The 18158-nt window shown below is 62.4% G+C and overlaps 2 protein-coding genes across 2 annotated transcripts; both read left to right on the top strand.

Moving 5' to 3' along the window:
- The first annotated feature begins 61 nt into the window (after nt 1-61).
- On the top strand, nt 62-16691 carry PDLIM7 (PDZ and LIM domain 7). Its single transcript, XM_054287726.1, is given in 20 exon segments — nt 62-131; nt 1377-1483; nt 4757-4908; nt 5217-5247; nt 5942-6022; nt 7457-7485; nt 8701-8855; nt 9199-9235; nt 11056-11094; nt 11224-11369; nt 11646-11682; nt 12451-12489; nt 12612-12925; nt 12928-13147; nt 14055-14113; nt 14196-14430; nt 14515-14695; nt 14839-14959; nt 15409-15524; nt 15805-16691. Coding segments are annotated over 19 exon segments (2184 nt in total). The 5' UTR covers nt 62-131; nt 1377-1378; the 3' UTR covers nt 15892-16691.
- Nucleotides 8767-11127, top strand: LOC128944460 (uncharacterized). The gene has a single exon (XM_054287725.1). The coding sequence runs from the start codon at nt 9832-9834 to the stop codon at nt 10837-10839; it is 1008 nt and encodes a 335-aa protein (XP_054143700.1). The 5' UTR covers nt 8767-9831; the 3' UTR covers nt 10840-11127.
- Nucleotides 16692-18158: the final 1467 nt, after the last annotated feature.

Below are 18158 nucleotides of genomic sequence, written 5' to 3'. Positions count from 1 at the left end.
CTCCGCCCCCTCCTGATCCTATATATGGTGGGGCCGTGCCGGGCGGGGGCGGTGCCCGGGTTCGAGTCCCGCGTCGGTCCGCACCGTTCCGCTCCCCTCCCGCCCGCTCCGCCGGGCCCCGCTGGCCGCGGGTGAGTCCGGGGAGCCGCGCCCAGGCGGAGGGCTCCGTCCTCTGCCGGGGGGCATGGGGGCGTGAGGGGTGGAGGGCTGAGGCCTGGCGTAAGGGGAAGGTGGGTGATCAGAGTCGGGCCCATGCGGGGCAGAGCCGGCGTCTCCGACCCCTGGAGGGGGGCGGCGGTGTGGGATGGGGAGGGGTCCCAAGGCCCCCGCGGGTCAGGGTGGGGCTTCCCAGCAATAAGCAGAGCTGCTGCCCAGCCTGTGCACGCTGGGGACCCCCGGTGCACTGGGGCCCCGTCCCGCCGGGGAGGGGTGGGGGGTATCCGCCCGCTCCGGGCCGCCCCGTCCCGGCGCCTCGCTGGGGCTTGCGCGGCTCCCGGGCGCCGGGAATGCCTGACACGCAGCTCTTCCCCCGGCCCTCCCGAGCGGGGAGCGGGCTGGTGTCGTCTTACACGCCTTATATAGACCGCACCGGCCCGGGGAGAGCGGGGGCACGCTGGCCCCCGGCCCTGCGGCCGGGCCGTGCGAGGCGTGGGGAGCCCCGCAGCCGGCCCTGCCCGCCCTCGGGGGGAAGGTCCTGGGGCCATTCGCAGGGGTCTGGCGGCTCCTTCCAGGTAAAAGGTGACAGGAGGCTGGCGCTGGCCCGTCTGTCCCGAGCCTTGGCCGGCTGACAGCTGTCAGGCAGGGGAGCGCCGGGATTCCCTCCTGCCCAAGCCCCGGAGATGGGCTCGCTCCCAGGGAGCATCTGCTCGGCCGGCTGCCGGAGCGCCAGCCTGGCTGCTGTGCCAGCGCCTCGGGTGGCATCACGCAGCTCCTCTGCTGCTGCTGCTAATTCATCCGGCAAAAATGCTTCTGGTTCCTATCCTTCTGTACCTGCTGTTGCTTCTCGGTGCTCTGAACAGCCTTGGCTCTCAGCAGCAGAAGTTCCTGGGGTGCTGCAAAGGAGAGCACATCCCAGGTTGGGGAAGAGAGCAGAACCCACAGACATCCCACTATGGGTGGCAGCAGGGCTGTGCCTGGCTCCCTGGCGCTAGTCAGTGTTAGCCTGGGCCCCTCAGCTCTGACGTTGCTGGAGGAGATGCTGATGGATTTGGGGTGCGTCTCTAACCACAGTGTAGGATGGTCAGGGTGGAGTTACAGCAGGAAACGTGACCTGCCTCCTGTCCTACCCTGCCAGGCACCGAGCCCTCTCCTCTCCTGCTCTCCCTGCATTGTTTCCACATTCCCTAACGCTGGGATCACACTCTCTTCCCTTGCAGAGATGGGCGACATGGAGTCCTACAAGGTGATGCTGAACGGGCCGGCACCCTGGGGCTTCAGGCTGCAGGGAGGGAAGGATTTCAGCATGCCGCTCTCCATCTCCAGGGTAAGAGAAACCAAGGCTGGTGACACCCATCCTTCCTCCTGCCTCTTGGGAGGGAGGCCGCAGTGGCTGAGGCAGAGCCGTACGGGGGATGTAGATGAGCTAGGGCCCCGGGAATGCTGCATCCTGCCCTGCCTGGCTCCACGTAGCCTCCTTGGTCCCTTATCAGCTGCAGCCCAGCACGGGGGTGTTCCGGGCAGAGAGCTGCAGGCAGAAACGTGAAATTCTGCACAGCCTCTGCAGAGGGGGGCAGGGGAGGCCCCTTCCGGAGAGTTCCCACTGCAGCAGGAGGGGATCTGCTCTCTGAGATGTGGGACTGGCTTCCTGGTCTGCACCCCAGCACTGGGCTTGGCATCCCAGGACCGAGCCAGTGCCCTTCTGCCCTCCGTTCCACAGCACAGCTCCCAGCTCTGTGCCTGAGGTCACTCCTGAAATGGGCATGGAGAGGAGGAAGCTGCACTGCTGCGTGCACAGGGATGTGACTCCTTCCACTAAACTCTCCCGTTCCTCCAGAGCCACAGCTGGTTGTGCCCGTTGGTTTGAGCCTCTCCCGTTGCAATGTTCCCGGGTTTGACCCCGGCTGTGTGCAGGTCCCCATCCCTGGGCGGGTGCTGGCCACAGCTTTGGCCACGCGATTGCCTTATAAGCCTTGGAATGTGCCTGCATCGCCTGCGCCGCTGGCGCTGGGGCAGCTGGCACGCACGCTGCTTCTCAAAGGACAGCTTTGCTTTGTGGCATCGAGTGCTGCGTGGGGACCTGCCCCTGGCACGAGCCGGGCACTGCACACCTGCCCCAGAGGGCACAGATCCACACAGCATCCCAGCATGGAGCACGGGCCCTGAGGGCACTGAGTGAGGCTGGAGTCGCCTGTGCCGCTGCCCCGGGGCCTGCTGATCTCTGCTGAGCACGCAGAGACAGATTCAGCCCGTTTATTCTCTAAAAAATGTTTCTCTTGGCTGCGAGCCAGTTCTTAACAAAGGGTCTGGTTGGATGGAGGAGCCTCCCAGAGCCTGGGGCAGGGGCCTCGTGAAGCAGTTCTTGGTGAGGCTTGGGCAGTGCTGCAGTCCTGGGCAGGGCAGGAGCAGCAGGGACGTTCCCAGGGGATGCAGCCAGCTTAGGGGGCTCTCTGGTGAGGCTGGGCTGCATGGCAGGGCGGTGTGCTCTGATGGGAAAGTGTGAGCCTGTGCTGCTCTGCACTCCAGAGGCATCCCCAGACCCAGAGCATGCTGCTGTCCTTGCTACTGCTTCCCGTGAGCTGTGCCTGCCACAGCAGCTGGAAGGAACCATCCTGCCCCGGCTTTGTGGGCTGCAGTGGGGCCCTGCTCTGCAGGCCTGCAGGGGTGGGCAGCACAGGACAACACTGGTGTGTCCATTGGCTTGGCTTTCAGCTGTGTCCATTGCTGTGGCACTCCTGGGTGAGCAGTGAGGCAGTTTCAGCTCACTGATCACACAGAAGAGGTGCCACCATGGCCCTGTGACATGTACCTCCTGTGGCACGGGGCTCTGCTAGGTGCTGACACCCTGGCTAGGCAGGCTGTAAACCTTGGTCGTCCCTGTGCTGGAGCTGGTATAAGGACTGCAGTCTGGATAGCTGGATGCTGTGTGGCACATCCTGGTATCTGCCAGCTGGGAAAGAGGAGACACTTGGGTGTTACTGGCAGGAAAGCACTGAGGGGGGCTCTGTCTGGACAGGGCAGTGGGTGAGCACCTCTCTGGATGTGGTGATGGAGGTGCAGGAAACAAAAGGCTGGGTGGAGAGGGGAGGAAGGAAGCCCTGGTTAGCGGGTCTGGGTGGGAAGTAGGAGGGCTGGCACTGCCATGGCTCCTGGCTGAGCTGGCACCTGTCACAGGGGTTTCCTGCACGTTGGCATGGAGGGGAACGGGAAGTGCTGACCAGGCTGGGTGAGGCTTCATGACGCAGCCTGACGTGCTCTCCCCTTCCTGGGCAGTCGCGTGAAAACCTCTCCCAACTCCTGCTCCTGCCTCCAGGAGCTGCCCCGTGCCTTCCCCAGCCCTCCAGGGCAGCAAGCTGGGGCTTGCAGCAGCATGGCCAGGAGCTGGGGGCATCACTGCTGTGAGGGCACCCTCCTGTGCCAGGCTGGAGGAACGGGAGGGCAGTGTGGGAGGACCCATGTCCTGCTGGGCATAGCAGTGGGATGCAGGTGGAACTGGGCCACATCCAGTCCATATGTGGTGTTTGGCCTGCATGGAGGGCTGGTGTTGGCCTAGAGGAGGGATGTGTGACTCCAGGGTGAGCCGGGTTCTGTAAGGAGGGGCCAGGACTCTGTGGTAAGGATTTTTCAGCCCTCTGACAGTGCTGGGAATCTGGCTCACTCCTTTTATGTTCATGTCGAACAGGACTTGAGGAAATACTTGGTCTGGGTCCAAGCGCCTCGAGTTCTTCCATGCTGGAGGAGCAGGAATGGCTGCAGCCTGCCCACGTCTGTCTGTCTGTCTGTCAGTGCCTGGGAGCTGTGTGCAGTGCTCTGGGCCTGCTCTGGCTGTGCATCCCTGGTGGGAGGGCAGGGCAGCCTCCACTTCCCAGCCTGATGTTGACGTTCAGCCGTGCCACGGAGCCAAGCAGGGCCAGCGCGCATCCCTGGCACCGTGGCCAGGGGAAGGGAAGCTTGTGGCTGTGCTCCCGGCTGTCCCAGCGGGATGACAGGGAGGGGGTGGGTGTCTCCCTGCCCCGGCAGGGCTCCTGCTCCTCTGTGGGAATGAGGTAATGTCTGTGCCTGGTGGGAACGGGCCGGCAGCGCCGGCGGCTGGGGGAGTGCCCCAGGGGTGCCTCCCCTCTCCTTCCCCGCCCCAGCGAAGGGCTGGACATGCCTGTGGTTTGCAGTGAGATGAGGGCTGCCCGGCAGGCCCTGACTCACTGTGCTCTCTTCCTGCCCTGAGACCACAGGGGTGACTCCAGGGGGTGGCTGGATGTGGGACTGAGGCAGCGCTGCCTCTGTGTTTGGGGTCATGGAAATGAGGCCCTGGGGTGCTGGCAGGGTCCCCAGGCATGCCACAGGGCAAGGGCTGGGCAGTGCCCTGGAGAAGTGCTTTGCCTTCTGCTGCTGCCAAGGGGAAGAGGCTGCTCTGGGCTCATGCACTGGGAAATGAGGAGTAATCCGGGGGTTGCCATTTTTCCCTGGGTCAGGTCAGTGTGATGTCCTGTGCTGGGCTGGGGATCCTGGGCCTTGGAAGGCCCCTGCCCTCATGAGGATGTCCCTCTGCTCCCACGTCACTGCTTGGCTGTTCCAGCTGTCCCTAACTCTGTCTGTCCTGCAGCTGACTCTGGGTGGGAAGGCAGCCCAGGCCGGCGTGGGAGTGGGTGACTGGGTGCTGTACATCGACGGGGAGAGCACCAGTGCCATGACACACATCGAGGCCCAGAACAGGATCCGTGCCTGTGGGGACAGGCTCTGCCTCACCTTGAGCAGGTAGGAATCATGGGTCCCTCAAACATGGGGTTCTGGTATGACTGGAGTGTAATCAGGGCCCTCTGCCCAGTGCCACCTCCTGGTATCTCCATCTCCCTGCGTCACTGCTCCTTACTTAGAGCCTGGAAGTCCCTGGCTGTGTCCAAGGGCTCTGCTTGCCTGGATAAGGCTTAACCTGACTGCAAGCCACAGGGCAGTGCCAGCTGGCCATGTTTCCCCTCGGCTGGGTGCTGCATCCCTGGGGTACCAGCATGCTGGTGGTGTCTGGACCAACTCCAGTACCTGCCCATCTGTCTCCTCTCTTGCAGAGCCCAGAACCAGCTGGGGAAGCCACAGAAGGTACGTGTTGCTCCTGGTGCCACAGTGGCAGCTCAGCCTCATCTCAGGGCAAGGGAATCTCAGTGTAGTGAAGCAAATGGACTTTGCTCTTGGGGCTTCTAGGGGGCTGGGGTGTGTTTGAAGGTCTAGAAAGCCCAGCTGGAGGAGCAGCTCTGACCTCTTGGCACTGTGGAGGATCAGAGGGAGCGGGATCTGCACAGTAGGTGCCTGGGCCCAGAGTGTCTGTGCCCCTGCTGGTGCTGGGTGTGGGCAGGGATGCAGAGGGGCCAGCACAGGGGAGGAGGCTGGGCAGGTGCAGCACCGTGTTTGCTAGTGCTGGGGAGTGCCCTGGCACAGGGAGGCAGGGCTGGGGCTGGTGACTGGTGGCTCCTGGGCAGAGGCCACCTGCATGTGTTCAGCTTTGTGCCGTGGGACGGTTGCAGTCGGCGTGTGTGCATGCACCGCCCTGCCACGGGCAGCAGCGAGTGTCCGGGGCACCTACTAATCTCCAAATGACCCTCAGGCTGGGTTTGTGACCTGCTGTCTCTGGCCAGGTGCCCGGTGGAGCGAGTGCCAGCCTGGCAAAGCCTGGTCTCTGAGGTGCACGTGCTGTCCGGCTTCCCTCCCTGGCTGCCTGCTGCGCTGCCTGGCCCAGGGCTGCCCTTGCATGCTGCTTGACGTGTGAGCCCGTGTCTGTGTGTTTTGTCTCGCTCAGGACTCACTCCCCTGCTCTGAACCCCTGAAATATAACTTCGCTCCCAGCACCGCCCTCAACAAAACAGCTCGGCCCTTCGGGGCCGGCTCACCTCCGAACCCGCGGCCCGGGCTGGTGACGAAACCCGTGACGTACGCGCCCCTGGCGCCCGCCTGCACCCCCCAGCACAACGGGTACGTTGCTGTCCCTCCTGCTCCCCGAGCATCCGGGGGAGCCTGCTGCCCCGCCCTGCTGCGCCTTGCATGCCAGGCACCCTGGGTGGGAGCGGGTGGCAGTGCCCGTGCCGAGCAAACGGGAGCTGGCACAACAGAGCTGTCTCACACAGGAACACACAGCCACACTCGTGCCAGGCCCTTGCTCAGGGATGTGTCAGCCTGTGGGGGCTCCTGCCAGGCTTGACACGGTGGCTGCAGCAGGACATTGGCTGGCATCTGCAGTGGCAGGGAAATGGTGGCTGGCTGTGACCACTGGCCGGTCCCTGCCTGGGGAAGTCCTGCTGTTCCCCTGGCTCCTGGAAGGGGCTGGGCAGAGTGATGGCCTCCAGCCCTGCCACTCTGTTCCCTGGCTCTGCTGCATGTGTGCAGCAGCTGCTGGTCACTGCTCCTCGGGCCAGAGCTGCTGTAGTGCCCAGGAGCTGGGCAATGGGGCAGGATGTGGCATTGACTGCTCTGGGCATCCAGACCTGTTCTGGGAGCTGAGGGATCTCAGTCTGGTCTGCTGGCATCTGCTGCTGTGCCCCAGTGTGCTCTCAGCCCTGGGTGAGCTGGGTGTGAGACTCAGGGATAGGGGGCTAATGCAGGCCATAGGTGAGCTCTGGAAACTTCTTGGGTGCTGTGGGTCTAATTTCACCTTCCTTTTTCTTTCTTTCTCTCCTCCCTTTCTCTTTCCCTCTCCCTACAGGTGCTGAGCCTTGACAAGTCAGTAAGCCTTTTACCTGCTCTCTCTATCCTCCCTGCATGCCTCTTCCCTGCCAGTGCCCTGTCCTTCAGGGCAGGGCCAGCCTGGGCATGGGCAGCAGGCGCTGCTCTGCCCATGTGGGTGGGTCACTGCTGGCACCAAGCTGTCCCCAGTGTAGAGGGGACAGCTGCCTGTCTCTGCCAGCTGCTGGGGCCCTGGAGTGTCCTTGTGTGTGATCCATTCCCTGTTCCCCAAGATGTGGCTGTACTGGGCAAGGGCTGATGGGCTGTGCTGGGCACTGTGCCCATGGGCAGGTGGCACTGCCATAGACGGCTGTGGTGCAGCTTCCCTCATGGTGTTTTTTGACCTTGGCTTATTCTTGCTCTGTCCTTTCTCTTTCTGGCCCTTGGGGCCAGTTTCAAATTGCCAGGAATGGTGGTGGTCATTCCAGAGTCAGTCCTTCACAGGCCCAGCCTTTGTGAGGGAGGAGTTGTGGGGTGGGGAGGAAGACAAGGTGTGACGTCTCTGGTGCCGGTGTGCTGTGATTCTGTGCTGGGGAAGGGGGGGGACAGCCCCAGGAGATCTGTCAGATTTGACAGATGGCTCTGTCACTCACAGGCAGCCCCCCCAGCTGCTGGAGCCCCCCAGCACCCCTGTATGTGACCCTGTGAAGCTGAGGATGTTAGAGGACATTGATGACTCCAAGCCCCCCAGCTGGACCTCCCAGTCCCGCTCCTTCCGCAAACTGTCCCGCCTGGTGGGCGCCGACGCCAGTGAGTTCTGCAGGGCCTGGCACTGCCCAGCTTTGCTGGGGAAACTGGAACTGGATAAAGGCTTTGGTGCCTCGTGGAGTCTTGGTTTTGGCCCTATGGGGCAGTTAAGCCAGGCAGAGCTGCCTGGGGCTGTGTGGGCTCGTGGTGGTGCCGCTGGGCTGGGGCCGTGCTCTGCCCCATGGCCAGGGCTGTGTATTGGGACAGGAGGGCAGTGGGAGGAGAGGGCCTTTTCCCTTTCCTGTTCCTTTCCCTTCCTGCTGTCTCTGGGCCTCAGTTGCTGCAGACTGACTCCATCTCCCCCTTTCTCTCCTGCTGTGCTCAGTGGAGGATGGTGAGGACGAGCTTGTTAAAAGGCCCAGGTAAGGGGAGTGTGTGCTGGAGCAGCAGCAGGAGCCACAATGCGCCCACCCCAGGCTCAGCCCACACACCTGGTTCTCTCTTGCTGCTTGCAGTCACTCAGGGGAAGCTCTTTGCTCTGTGGCTGTTTTTTCTCTCCATCTCCAAGAGTCGAGCTGTTGGTGGAGCTGCAGAGCTCATTCTGCACTCACCTCACAGTGGGCACTGCCAGAGCTCAGCCACTGCTCTGGCCATCACCTTGGGAGGGTCCTGCCGGGACACACCAGCCAGACAAGGTGTCCTGTGCTGGGTAGGACCTGCTGGGCACTGCTGGCACCAAGCTGGGGAGGCCAAGCTCTGCCATTGATCCTTGAGGAAGAGGGATCTGGAGAAGGCTGGTGCACTGAGAACACCTTGCTTGGGGGTATTGGGAGGTGCTAGGCAGCAGCTGGACAGTGTGCTGTGAGCCTGGCGTGGGGCTGCAGGATGGCAGGGCAGGGCTGGCTGAGTGTCTCTGACTTCTCCTGCTGCTGGAGTGCATTTGTGAGGGATGGGCTGTGCCGTGGTCAAATACTGAGTGTTGTGCTACCCTTCTCTTCAATATCACAGGGATGCCCATGGGTCCAGCTGGGGCACAGTGGAGCAGTGGTGAGTGCCAGGGTCTGGTGAGGACACATTTGGCAGCACTGCCCTGTGCTGAAGCAGGGTCTGTGCCTGGTGCTGGCTGAAGTTCCTGCCCTCTGTCGCTCACAGGCAGCCCCCACAGCCTCTGCAGCCCCCCAGCACCCCTGGGTGTGACCCTGGGAAGCTGAGGATGTTGGAGGACGCTGAGGACTGGCAGCCCCGCACCGGCACCTCGCAGTCCCGCTCCTTCCGCAAGCTGGCCCAGCTGACGGGCACAGGTGGCAGTGAGTTCCCACAGGGCCTGGCACTGCCTGGGGATGTGGAGCTGTTTTGGGTAACCAGAAGCTGGGAGGAGCAGTGGGGTGATGTAGCACCCGGGAGTGTTGGTTTTGGCCCCAGTTAACTCCCTGAGGGCAGCTGAGCCAGCGGGAGCTGCCCAGGGCTGTGTGTGGGCTCATGGTGGTGCTGCTGGTCTGGGGTTGTGCTCTGCCCTGTGGCCAGACAGGGCTGTGCAGTGGGGCCAGGTGAGTGGAGAGGTTGGTTTTCCTCCTTTCCCTTCCTGCTTTTCCTGGACCTTGGTTGCTGCAGACTGACTCCATCTCCCCCTTTCTCTCCTGCTGCACTCAGTGGAGGATGGTGAGGATGAATTTATTAAAAAGCCCAGGTAAGGGGATTGTGTGCCAGGGCAACAGCAGGAGCCACAGGGTGCCCACCCTGGGCTCAGCCCACAAGGCTTGTTCTCTCTCACTGCTTGCAGTCACTCAGGGGAAGCTCTTTGCCTGTTGCTGTTTCTTCTTTCCTCTCCTTATCCTCCACCCTCTGTCCTATCCTTTCCTTCTTCCTAGAGCCAAGCTGTTGGCAGAGCCACAGGCTCACGCCACAACAGGCACTGCCAGTGCTCAGCCACTGCTCTGTCACCTCAGGAGGGTCCTGCCCAGACACCCACTAGCCAGGCAGGCTGTGCCCAGATGAGTGTCCTCATGCTGGGTATGCAGGCAGGACCTGCTTGGCACTGCTGGCACCAAGCTGGGGAGGCCAAGATGCGGCACAGTGTGCTGGGCACAGTGGGCAGGGGTGGCTGCTGGCACTGACAGCGCCTTGCTGGGGGTGTTGGGAATTGCAGGGTAGGGAATGGGACCAGACTAGGGCACAGTGTCTTATGGGGCCAGGGAATGGCTGCAAGGCTGATCAGGAGTGAACACTGTCAGCATTTCCACAAGGCTCGTGCATCTCTGGGGCTGTGGATGTGTATGGGGAGGGATGGGCTGGTCAAACACTGACTGCTGTGCCACGATTCTTTCTGATACCACAGGGATGCCCATGGGTCCAACTGGGGCACGGGGCAGCATCGGTGAGTGCCAGGGTCTGGCAGAGGTGTTGGCATGTGCCAGGGCATCTTTGGGGGTGCTTCCCTGTTCCACAGCAGGGTCCAGTCCTGGTGCTGAGCTCCTGCCCTCTGTCACTCACAGGCAGCCCCCGCAGCCCCTGGAGCCCCCCAGTGACAGTGTGTGTGACCCTGTGAAGCTGAAGATGTTAGAGGACATTGTGGACACAAAGCCCCACACCTGGACCTCCCAGTCCCGCTCCTTCCGCAAACTGGCCCGGCTGGTGGGAGCCAGCAGCAGTGAGTTCTGCAGGGCCTGGCACTGCCTGGCTGCCCAGCTGTGCCCAGCTGTGCTGGGGCAGCTGTTAAAGGCTGTGGTGTGTTGTTGCAGCAGGGCATTGGTTTTGGCCCCATTTGGGCCCTCTGTGGCAGCTGAACCAGCAGGAGCTGCCCAGGGCTGTGTGGGCTCGTGGTGGTGTCACTGGGCTGGGGCTGTGCTCTGCCCTGTGGCCAGGCAGGGCTGTGTGTTGGGGCAGGGGGGCTGTGGGAGGAAAGGGCATTTTTCCTTCCTTTCCCTTCCCTTCCCCTTCCTTCCTGCTGTCTCTGGGCCTCAGTTGCCGCAGACTGACTCCATCTCCCCCTCTCTCTCCTGGTGTCCTCAGTGGATGAAGGTGACGATGAGCCCGTTAAAAAGCCCAGGTAAGGGCAGCAGCAGGAGCCACAAGGTGCCCATGCCAGGTTCTGTCCAAACAGCCACTTCACCCTTGCTGCTTGCAGTCACTCTGGGGGTGCTCTTTGCACTGCTGGGGGTTCTCCCCTCCCTCTCTGTCCCCTCTCCCAGACTTGAGGTGTTTTCAGAGCTGCACAATGGGCACTGCCAGCACTCAGCCACTGCTCTGACCGTCACCTCAGGAGGGTCCTGCCCCAAGCACCCACCTGGGTAGGGGTGGCTGGTGGCAATCACAACACCTTGCTGCAGATGTTGAGAGGTGCTGAGCAGCAACTGGTCTTGGTGCTTTGCATCCTGTGCAGCTGTGGAGCAGCTGCAAGGCTGCTGGTCAGTATTTCCCTGTGGCTCGTGCCTCCATGGGGCTGTGGGTGCGTATGGCAGGCATGGTCAAACAGTGACTGTTGTGCTGCTGTTTCTTCCAATGTCACAGGGATTCCCATGGGTCCATCTGGGGCATAGTGGAGCAGCGGTGAGTGCCACGGGCCGGCAGAGGTGTTGCCATGTTCCAGGTCACCTTTGGCAGCACTGCCCTGTGCTGCAGTGTTGAGCAGGGTCTGTGCTCTGTGCTGGCTGAGCTCCTGCCCTCTGTCACTCACAGGGAGCCTCTGGAGCCCCCCAGCACCCCCGGGTGTGACCCTGGGAAGCTGCGGCTGATGGAGGACGCGGAGGGCTGGCAGCCCCGCACCGGCACCTCGCAGTCCCGCTCCTTCCGCAGGCTGGCCCAGCTGACGGGCACAGATGAGAGTGAGTCCCCACAGGGCCTGGCACTGCCTGGGGGTGTGGGACTGTTTTGGCAGTGGGGTGATGTGGCATCAGGAGTTTGATTTTGGCCCCAAGTCACCCCTTGAGGGCAGCTGAGCCAGCAGGAGCTGCTCATGGGGCCATGCTCTGCCTCATGGCCAAGCAGGGCTGTGTGATGGGCTGAGGGGATGGTGGGTTTTCCTCCTTTCCTGTTCCTGCTTTTCCTGGGCATCAGTCACTGCAGACTGATACCATGTCCCCCTTTCTCTCCTGCTGCAGTGGAGGATGGTGAGGATGAGATTGTTAAAAAGCCCAGGTAAGGGAGCATGTGCTGAGGCTGCATGTCCCAGGTGTCTGGGCACTGCTGGCTCTGAGCTGGAGATGCTGAGCTGCACCTTAGCGTTTTGAGCATACAAGGAGTGGAGGAGGCTATGGCACTGGGAAAACCTGGCTATGGGATGTTGGGAAGTGCTGGGAGTGGCTGCACCTGGGGCACATTGTCCTGTGAGCCTGGTGTGGCAGAGCTGGATGGGTGCTGCTGGCTCATTTCCCCTCAGCATCACTACTTCTCATGACTCTGGGCACACTCTTTGCCCTGTTGTGGATTCTTCTCTCCCTCTTTGTCCTCTGCCAGAGCTGAGGTGGTGGTGGAGCTGCAGAGCCCACCTTGTGCTCGGCCCACACCAGGCACTGCCAGTGCTCAGCCACTGCTTTGACCTTCACCTTGGGAGGTTCCTGCCTGGACACCCCCTGGCCAGACAGTTTGTCCCCAAATGGGTGTGCAGGCAAGACTCACCGGGCACTGCTGGCACCAGGCTGGGGAGGTTAATATGCAGCAGAGTGTGTAGGGATGGCTGGTGACACAACACTTTGCTGGGCATTTTTGGAGTCACAGGGAGGCACCGTACCTGGGGCACGATATCACGTGGGTTCATGGAATGGCTGCAAGGCTGGCCAGGAGTGAATGCTGTCGGCATTTCCACGAGGTTTTCGTATCTCTGACATTGTGGGTGCATGTGGAAACGTGGGCTGAGCCATGGATCAGCCACTGACTGCTGTGCCACCATTTATTCTGCTGCCACAGGGATGCCCGTGGTTCCAGCTGGGGCACGGTGGAGCAGCGGTGAGTGCCAGGGTGTGGCAGAGATGTTGCCATGAGCCAGAGCACCCTTTGGAGTGCTTCCCTGTTCCAGAGCAGGGTGTGTGCTTTGTGCTGGCTGAGCTCCTGCCCTGTGTCACTCACAGGCAGCCCCCACAGCCTCTGGAGCCCCCCAGCACCCCCGGGTGCAATCCTGGGAAGCTGCGGCTGATGGAGGACGCTGAGGACTGGCAGCCCCGCACCGGCACCTCGCAGTCCCGCTCCTTCCGCAAGCTGGCCCAGCTGACGGGCACAGATGAGAGTGAGTCCCCACAGGGCCTGGCACTGCCCGGGGCTGCTGGACTCTCCCTGGGCTGCCAGGGTCTGGCAGAATCTGGAGTGGCACTGGAGCGTTGGTTTTGGCCCTGTGTGGTCCCTGTGGGGTGGCTGAGTCAGGGGAGCTGGTGGGGCTGTGTGTGGTGTCGTGGTGGTGCCACCGGTCTGGGGTCTTGGTCTGCCCTGTGACTGGGCAGGGCTTTGTTTTGGGGCAGGGGTTGGTGGGAGGAGAGATTTGTTTTCTTCTTTTCCCCCTTTCCCCTCTTATTGTGCCGGGGCCTCTGTCTGTGAGGACTGACTATTTCCTCCTTTCTCTCCTGCTGCGCTCAGTGGAGGATCATGATGATGTGTTTGTTAGGAAGCCCAGGTAAGGGGAGTGTGTGGCAGCAGGAGCTGGGGGGCTGCACATCCTGGGCAGAACCCCTTGGGCATTGCTGCCCCTCAGCTGGGAATGCTGAGCTGCGCCGTGGTGCCCCAGAAACGGTGGTTGGGAGTGGTTGATGGCACTGGCCAAATGTCACTGGGTTGTTGTAATGTTTGGGTGGCATCTGGACCTGGGGCACAGTGTCCTGCAAGCCTGGCGTGGGGCTGTGGGGCAGCTGAGGTCGTGGATGTCACCAGTTTGTCAGGGTTGTTCTTTGTTCTGTGCAGCCAGGCAGGGGGGTGGACAGCCCCCCAGTTTTTGCCTTTACCTGTCTGTAAAACTTCCTGCCCTGGTGCCATGGCCCTTGGGTACCAGCTCTGCCCAGTTTGCTCTGACACAAATAAAAGTTGGATTTGTTGCCATCTCCTTTTTGAATTTGTCTTGGAGAAGCACAGGGCCATTGGCTCTCCCTCTCTTCCTGTCCCCCCTCTTTCAGTGGGCTGTGCCTCTTTAGCCCTGGCTTGCCCTGCCTGTTCCCAGCACTGCTGAGCTGGACCCTGGGGCTCCCTGCATCAGATCACCTCTAGGTCCCCCTGCACCCCAATGAGACTGATCATATTAGTAGGCAGCCAAAGTCTGTGTGCTCCCTGGGGTCCCTGGTCAGTGTGGAGAAGCCCAGAACCTTCCCTCCTGCCTCTCTGCAGACCACCACAGTGGGTACCAGAGACCCTGGGGGTGCTGTCTTGGCAGGACTGGAGGCCCTTGGCTCAGTACCTAATCACTAAACCAGTTACTGCTGGCCATGGGGGCTTGGCCAGCTCCCTCCTGCTTGTTGGAGTGGGAGCCCTGCCTGCACCCCCTGGGCAGTGGGGACGAGCAGGGCAGGCTGGATTAACTGCTTGTTCTGTAGCCAGGTCTCCGTGCCGGACCCGTCCCCAGGAGCAACGATGAAGACGGAGCCAGGACTGGGTGAGCAAAACATCTCTGGGCGTTTTGGGGAGGGGCTGCCGAGGGATCAGGAGCACTGTCCTTAAGACTTGTGTGTGTGCAGCCCCCAGGACCCCCAGTGCCACCCCCAGCCCCACCAGCCGCCCGCCCTGGGCTGTGGACCCCTCGTTTGCCGAGCGCTACGCCCCGGACAAGACGAGCACGGTGGTGAGCAAGCACAGCCAGCCAGCCACGCCCACCCCCATGCAGAACCGCAGCTCCATCGTGCAGGCAGCCCAGCAGGCCCCCGAGGGGCCCGGCCGCACCCCCCTGTGCTACAAGTGCAACAAAGTCATCAGGTGAGCCCCGGCTGCCACCACTGCCACGGCGTGTCCTGAGCCCTGGGCCCTGGACATGGCTGACGTGGCTCTGTCCTGCTGCAGGGGACGGTACCTCGTGGCGCTGGGACATTATTACCACCCCGAGGAGTTTGTCTGCTGCCAGTGCAGGAAGGTGCTGGATGAGGGCGGCTTCTTTGAGGAGAAAGGCTCCATCTTCTGCCCCAAGTGCTACGACACGCGCTACGCGCCCACCTGCGCCAAGTGCAAGAAGAAGATCACTGGGGTGAGTGTCCCTCAGCTGCCCTCCATCTCCTCCTTGCCCTCTGCTGTGGGTGCCTGGCTCTGTCCCTTCCCACCTTGGTCCATCTCAGGGGATTCTTTGTCCCTTGGTGCTCCTGCCCCTGGCTGACAGTGGCTCCCCTCCAGGAGGTGATGCACGCACTGAAGATGACCTGGCACGTGCAGTGCTTCACCTGCAACGCCTGCAAAACTCCCATCCGCAACCGAGCCTTCTACATGGAGGAGGGACAGCCCTACTGCGAGAGAGGTAGGAGCCAGGGACCCCATGTGTCACCTCATGTGGCCCTGGGGCACCACTGGGACTCAGCAGCTGGGCACAGGGCTGGGGACATGAGCTGCCCTGCTCCTCGGGGCTCCCCCTGGGCTGTGAGGGGCAGAGAGACCCCAATCCCACAGCCCTGAGCGCTCCATCCTGGTTCTCCCTAGCTGCAGGGTAGTGCCATGCTCCTGTGTTGCCATGGCAATGAGGGAGGATGTACATCAAAGCTGCTGCTGCTGCATCCTGGGAGCTGAGGTTCTCCTCCTCCCCCTGGAGCCACCCTGCACCTTTCGGGGCATTATCTCACCTGGATGGGGGCTGGCAGAGCTGTGCCCAGGCTGTGCCTGTGGGATCCTGGCTGAGCTGCAGCCCTGCTGCTCTGGGATGAGCAGCTGTAGTGCGTGGAAGTGCTGACCTGTGTTCTGCCTTTCTCACAGACTATGAGAAGATGTTTGGCACCAAGTGCCGCGGCTGTGACTTCAAGATCGATGCTGGGGACCGGTTCCTGGAGGCGCTGGGCTTCAGCTGGCACGACACTTGCTTTGTCTGTGCGGTGAGCAGTGTGCCTCCCTCCCCGACTGCTGCAGGGCCTGGGCCTTTCCCTGACAGTCCTGCCCTGGGTGGGGTACACCAGCAGCACTGGGGACCTGCTGCCACAAGATTTTTCCCACTTGCCTCCATTCCGGGAGCTTGGGATTCTGCTCTGAGCCTTCTGGTCCCTGGCAGTGTCCCAGACCCACGTGGAGGTTCCTGTGTGACACCAGTGCTGGGCTGTGGGGGAACCAGAGGCTGACTCGGCCCCTCAGCCTGACCACCTGCACTCTCCTCTCCAGATCTGCCAGACCAACCTGGAAGGGAAGACGTTCTACTCCAAGAAGGACAAGCCTCTGTGCAAGAGCCATGCTTTCTCCCACGTGTGAGGGGTGGAAATCCAGCTGTGCCCACACATGCCCCTGGCCCTGCATGCTCCTCTCCCCCTGCCCTGCTGGCCCTAGGGAGCCAGGCTGGGCCCTTGGCCATTTCCCTTGCTCCTGCCCCTTTCCTAGCAGCTCCTGGCTCAACTCCAGCCAGATAGAGTGCTGGGTCCAGCCTTTGATAGCTGGGTGACTTCTTGTATGCTTTTCAGCTGGCCCTAGGAGCCCTGGGAATGGGATGCTGCATGGATCTCCTGCCCCTGAGCCACGCAGCATGGTGGGCACAACCATGCTGAGGCTGGAATTGGAGAGGGTCTGCCACAGCTGGGCTGCTCCCTTGCTGCCTGGCAGCTCATTGCTGGGGCAGGGACACTCCTTACACATCCCTCCCCGAGTGGGTGAGGACCAGCTCCTGTCTCACTCTCCCCAGCCTTCCCTGCTGTGTGCTTGGGGCTGGAGACCCAGCCCTGCTCCTCTGCTGGGGCCCTGCCCATGCCCACCCACCAGGCACCCCTCACACTGCTGCGGTGGTTTCCTGCCCCAGCTGCATTCCAGGGGTGTCTGTCCCTCATGCCCCCCACCCTGGTGGCATCCCCTGGGGCTGGCATCACCCCCAGCCGTGGGCTGGCAGCGTGTGCTGATGCCAGCCCAGCCAGGCGGCTGCTCCTGCAAGGCTTGGGCACAGCTTCCTACCAAAGAGCTCTCTGCCACTGCCATCCTGGGGCCACCGATGCCTCCCCCCACACCACACCCTCCGGTCGGGCTGCCCTGATGTAGCCACGGTGCTTTTAGTGCCTTTAATAAACACGTCTCTGCAAGTGCCGCCTGTCTCCGGGCCGTGGTTCTGCCGAGCGAGGTGCGGCCGGCTGGGAAGGTCATGCTCTGCCCTCATCCCGCTCCCTCTGGGGCCTGACTCAGCTCCCTCCAGCTTTCCAGGGAAACTCTTTGCCTCACATTTCTCCTCCTCTGCCTGTGTCAGCCCAGGCTTGACCCCATGTGTTGGCTGGGTCATCCCTCTTGTCACAGGCAGGGCCGCTAATGGAGGCAGCAATAAATCTGGGGGTGCAAAATGCAGCAAGGAGAGATGGGGAAGGGGTCAGACCTTAGTGGGGGCCCTCGTGGGGCAGTGTCCTTGTGCCTGAGCACTGTAGAGGGGTTGAGGAGCCATGGGGCACGCATGGGCCGCGTGCACCAGCTCTGGGCGTTCTCCAGCGTGGAGCAGCCAAGCGTTCGCTCATGTGCTGCAGCTGCTGTCCCGAAGGACGGGGGTGAGGCCACAGCAGCACCTCCAGCTGGAACGGGCCGGAGGGCAGCGGCTGTGGGGAAGTGGCTGTTCTCCTCCCTCTCCACTCTGACAGCTGGAACGGTCATTAATAATTGCAGCTCTTGCCATGATGAGCAATTGTAAGGAAAATTGTCTTGCTCATCTACTGGAAGGTTCTGCCGGGGGCAGGAGCCGGCTGGGGGGAGCCAAATGCCTCCTGGCATCACCCAGATCTGGGCTGCGGTGCCATGTCTTCTCACTGCCAGTTCCAGGAGTGCAAAAGCACATCAAAGATGGGGTGAGGAAAGTCGAGGGATGAAGACAGGCTGGGGCTGGGCCAGGCGCTCAGGCTGGGGCACAGGAGAGCAGTGGGATGGTCACGCTGAGAAGCAGCAGGACACGGGTGCAGCAAGGGACAGAAACAGCTGGTGCCTGCCTGGCAGGGCTGGCAGGAGCAGGGCTGAGTGCCCCGTGTGAGTCCCAGCTGGGCAGCCAAGGTCAGAGGAAGCACAGGGGAAGGTGAGGCGGCTGTGGCCCCACGTGGGCAGCCCCTGAACCAACCCTGGCTTGGCTGGACAGCAATCCGTGAGTGGGGGGTGGGAAAGGGGCAGGGGCGGGCAATGGTGCGGGACGGAGCCTGCTCTGGGAACAGGTTCTGCCAGATCAGCCCCGGGGTGTCCAGCAGGGCCAGGGTGCTGCAGCCAACCTGCCTCTGCCCTGGGGAGAGCCAAGCATCCCCCTGTGCCGCTGCAAGGGCTGCGCTCTTGGCTCTGCTTGGTTCCCTGTTGCCTCTGGGCCATCCTGACAATGGCTCTACCACCCAAGGTGCCTCTGTGCCTTGCCAAGGGCATCTCTTGCCCACCAGCTCTGCGCACCATGTGAGGAGCTTGTGCTCAGGCAGCGGAAGGAGGGTCTCGGGTGGGCTGCGGAGGAGGAGCCTGGGGAGGGGCTGCAGCCTCGCTGCTCCGAGAACAAAGCCTGGCGGCGGTAGGCTCGGAGCTCCCACCAC

This window comes from Melozone crissalis, unplaced genomic scaffold (assembly GCF_028551555.1).
Source record: "Melozone crissalis strain CALT ecotype California unplaced genomic scaffold, PUWL_Pcris_2 ptg000061l_1, whole genome shotgun sequence".
NCBI classification, from domain to species: Eukaryota; Metazoa; Chordata; class Aves; order Passeriformes; family Passerellidae; genus Melozone; species Melozone crissalis.
This window is presented reverse-complemented; position numbering and strand designations above follow the sequence as displayed.

Excerpts from the sequence above, each read along its gene's own strand:
- LOC128944460 (XM_054287725.1), top strand. The coding sequence starts at position 9,832 with ATGGGCTGGTCAAACACTGACTGCTGTGCCACGATTCTTTCTGATACC.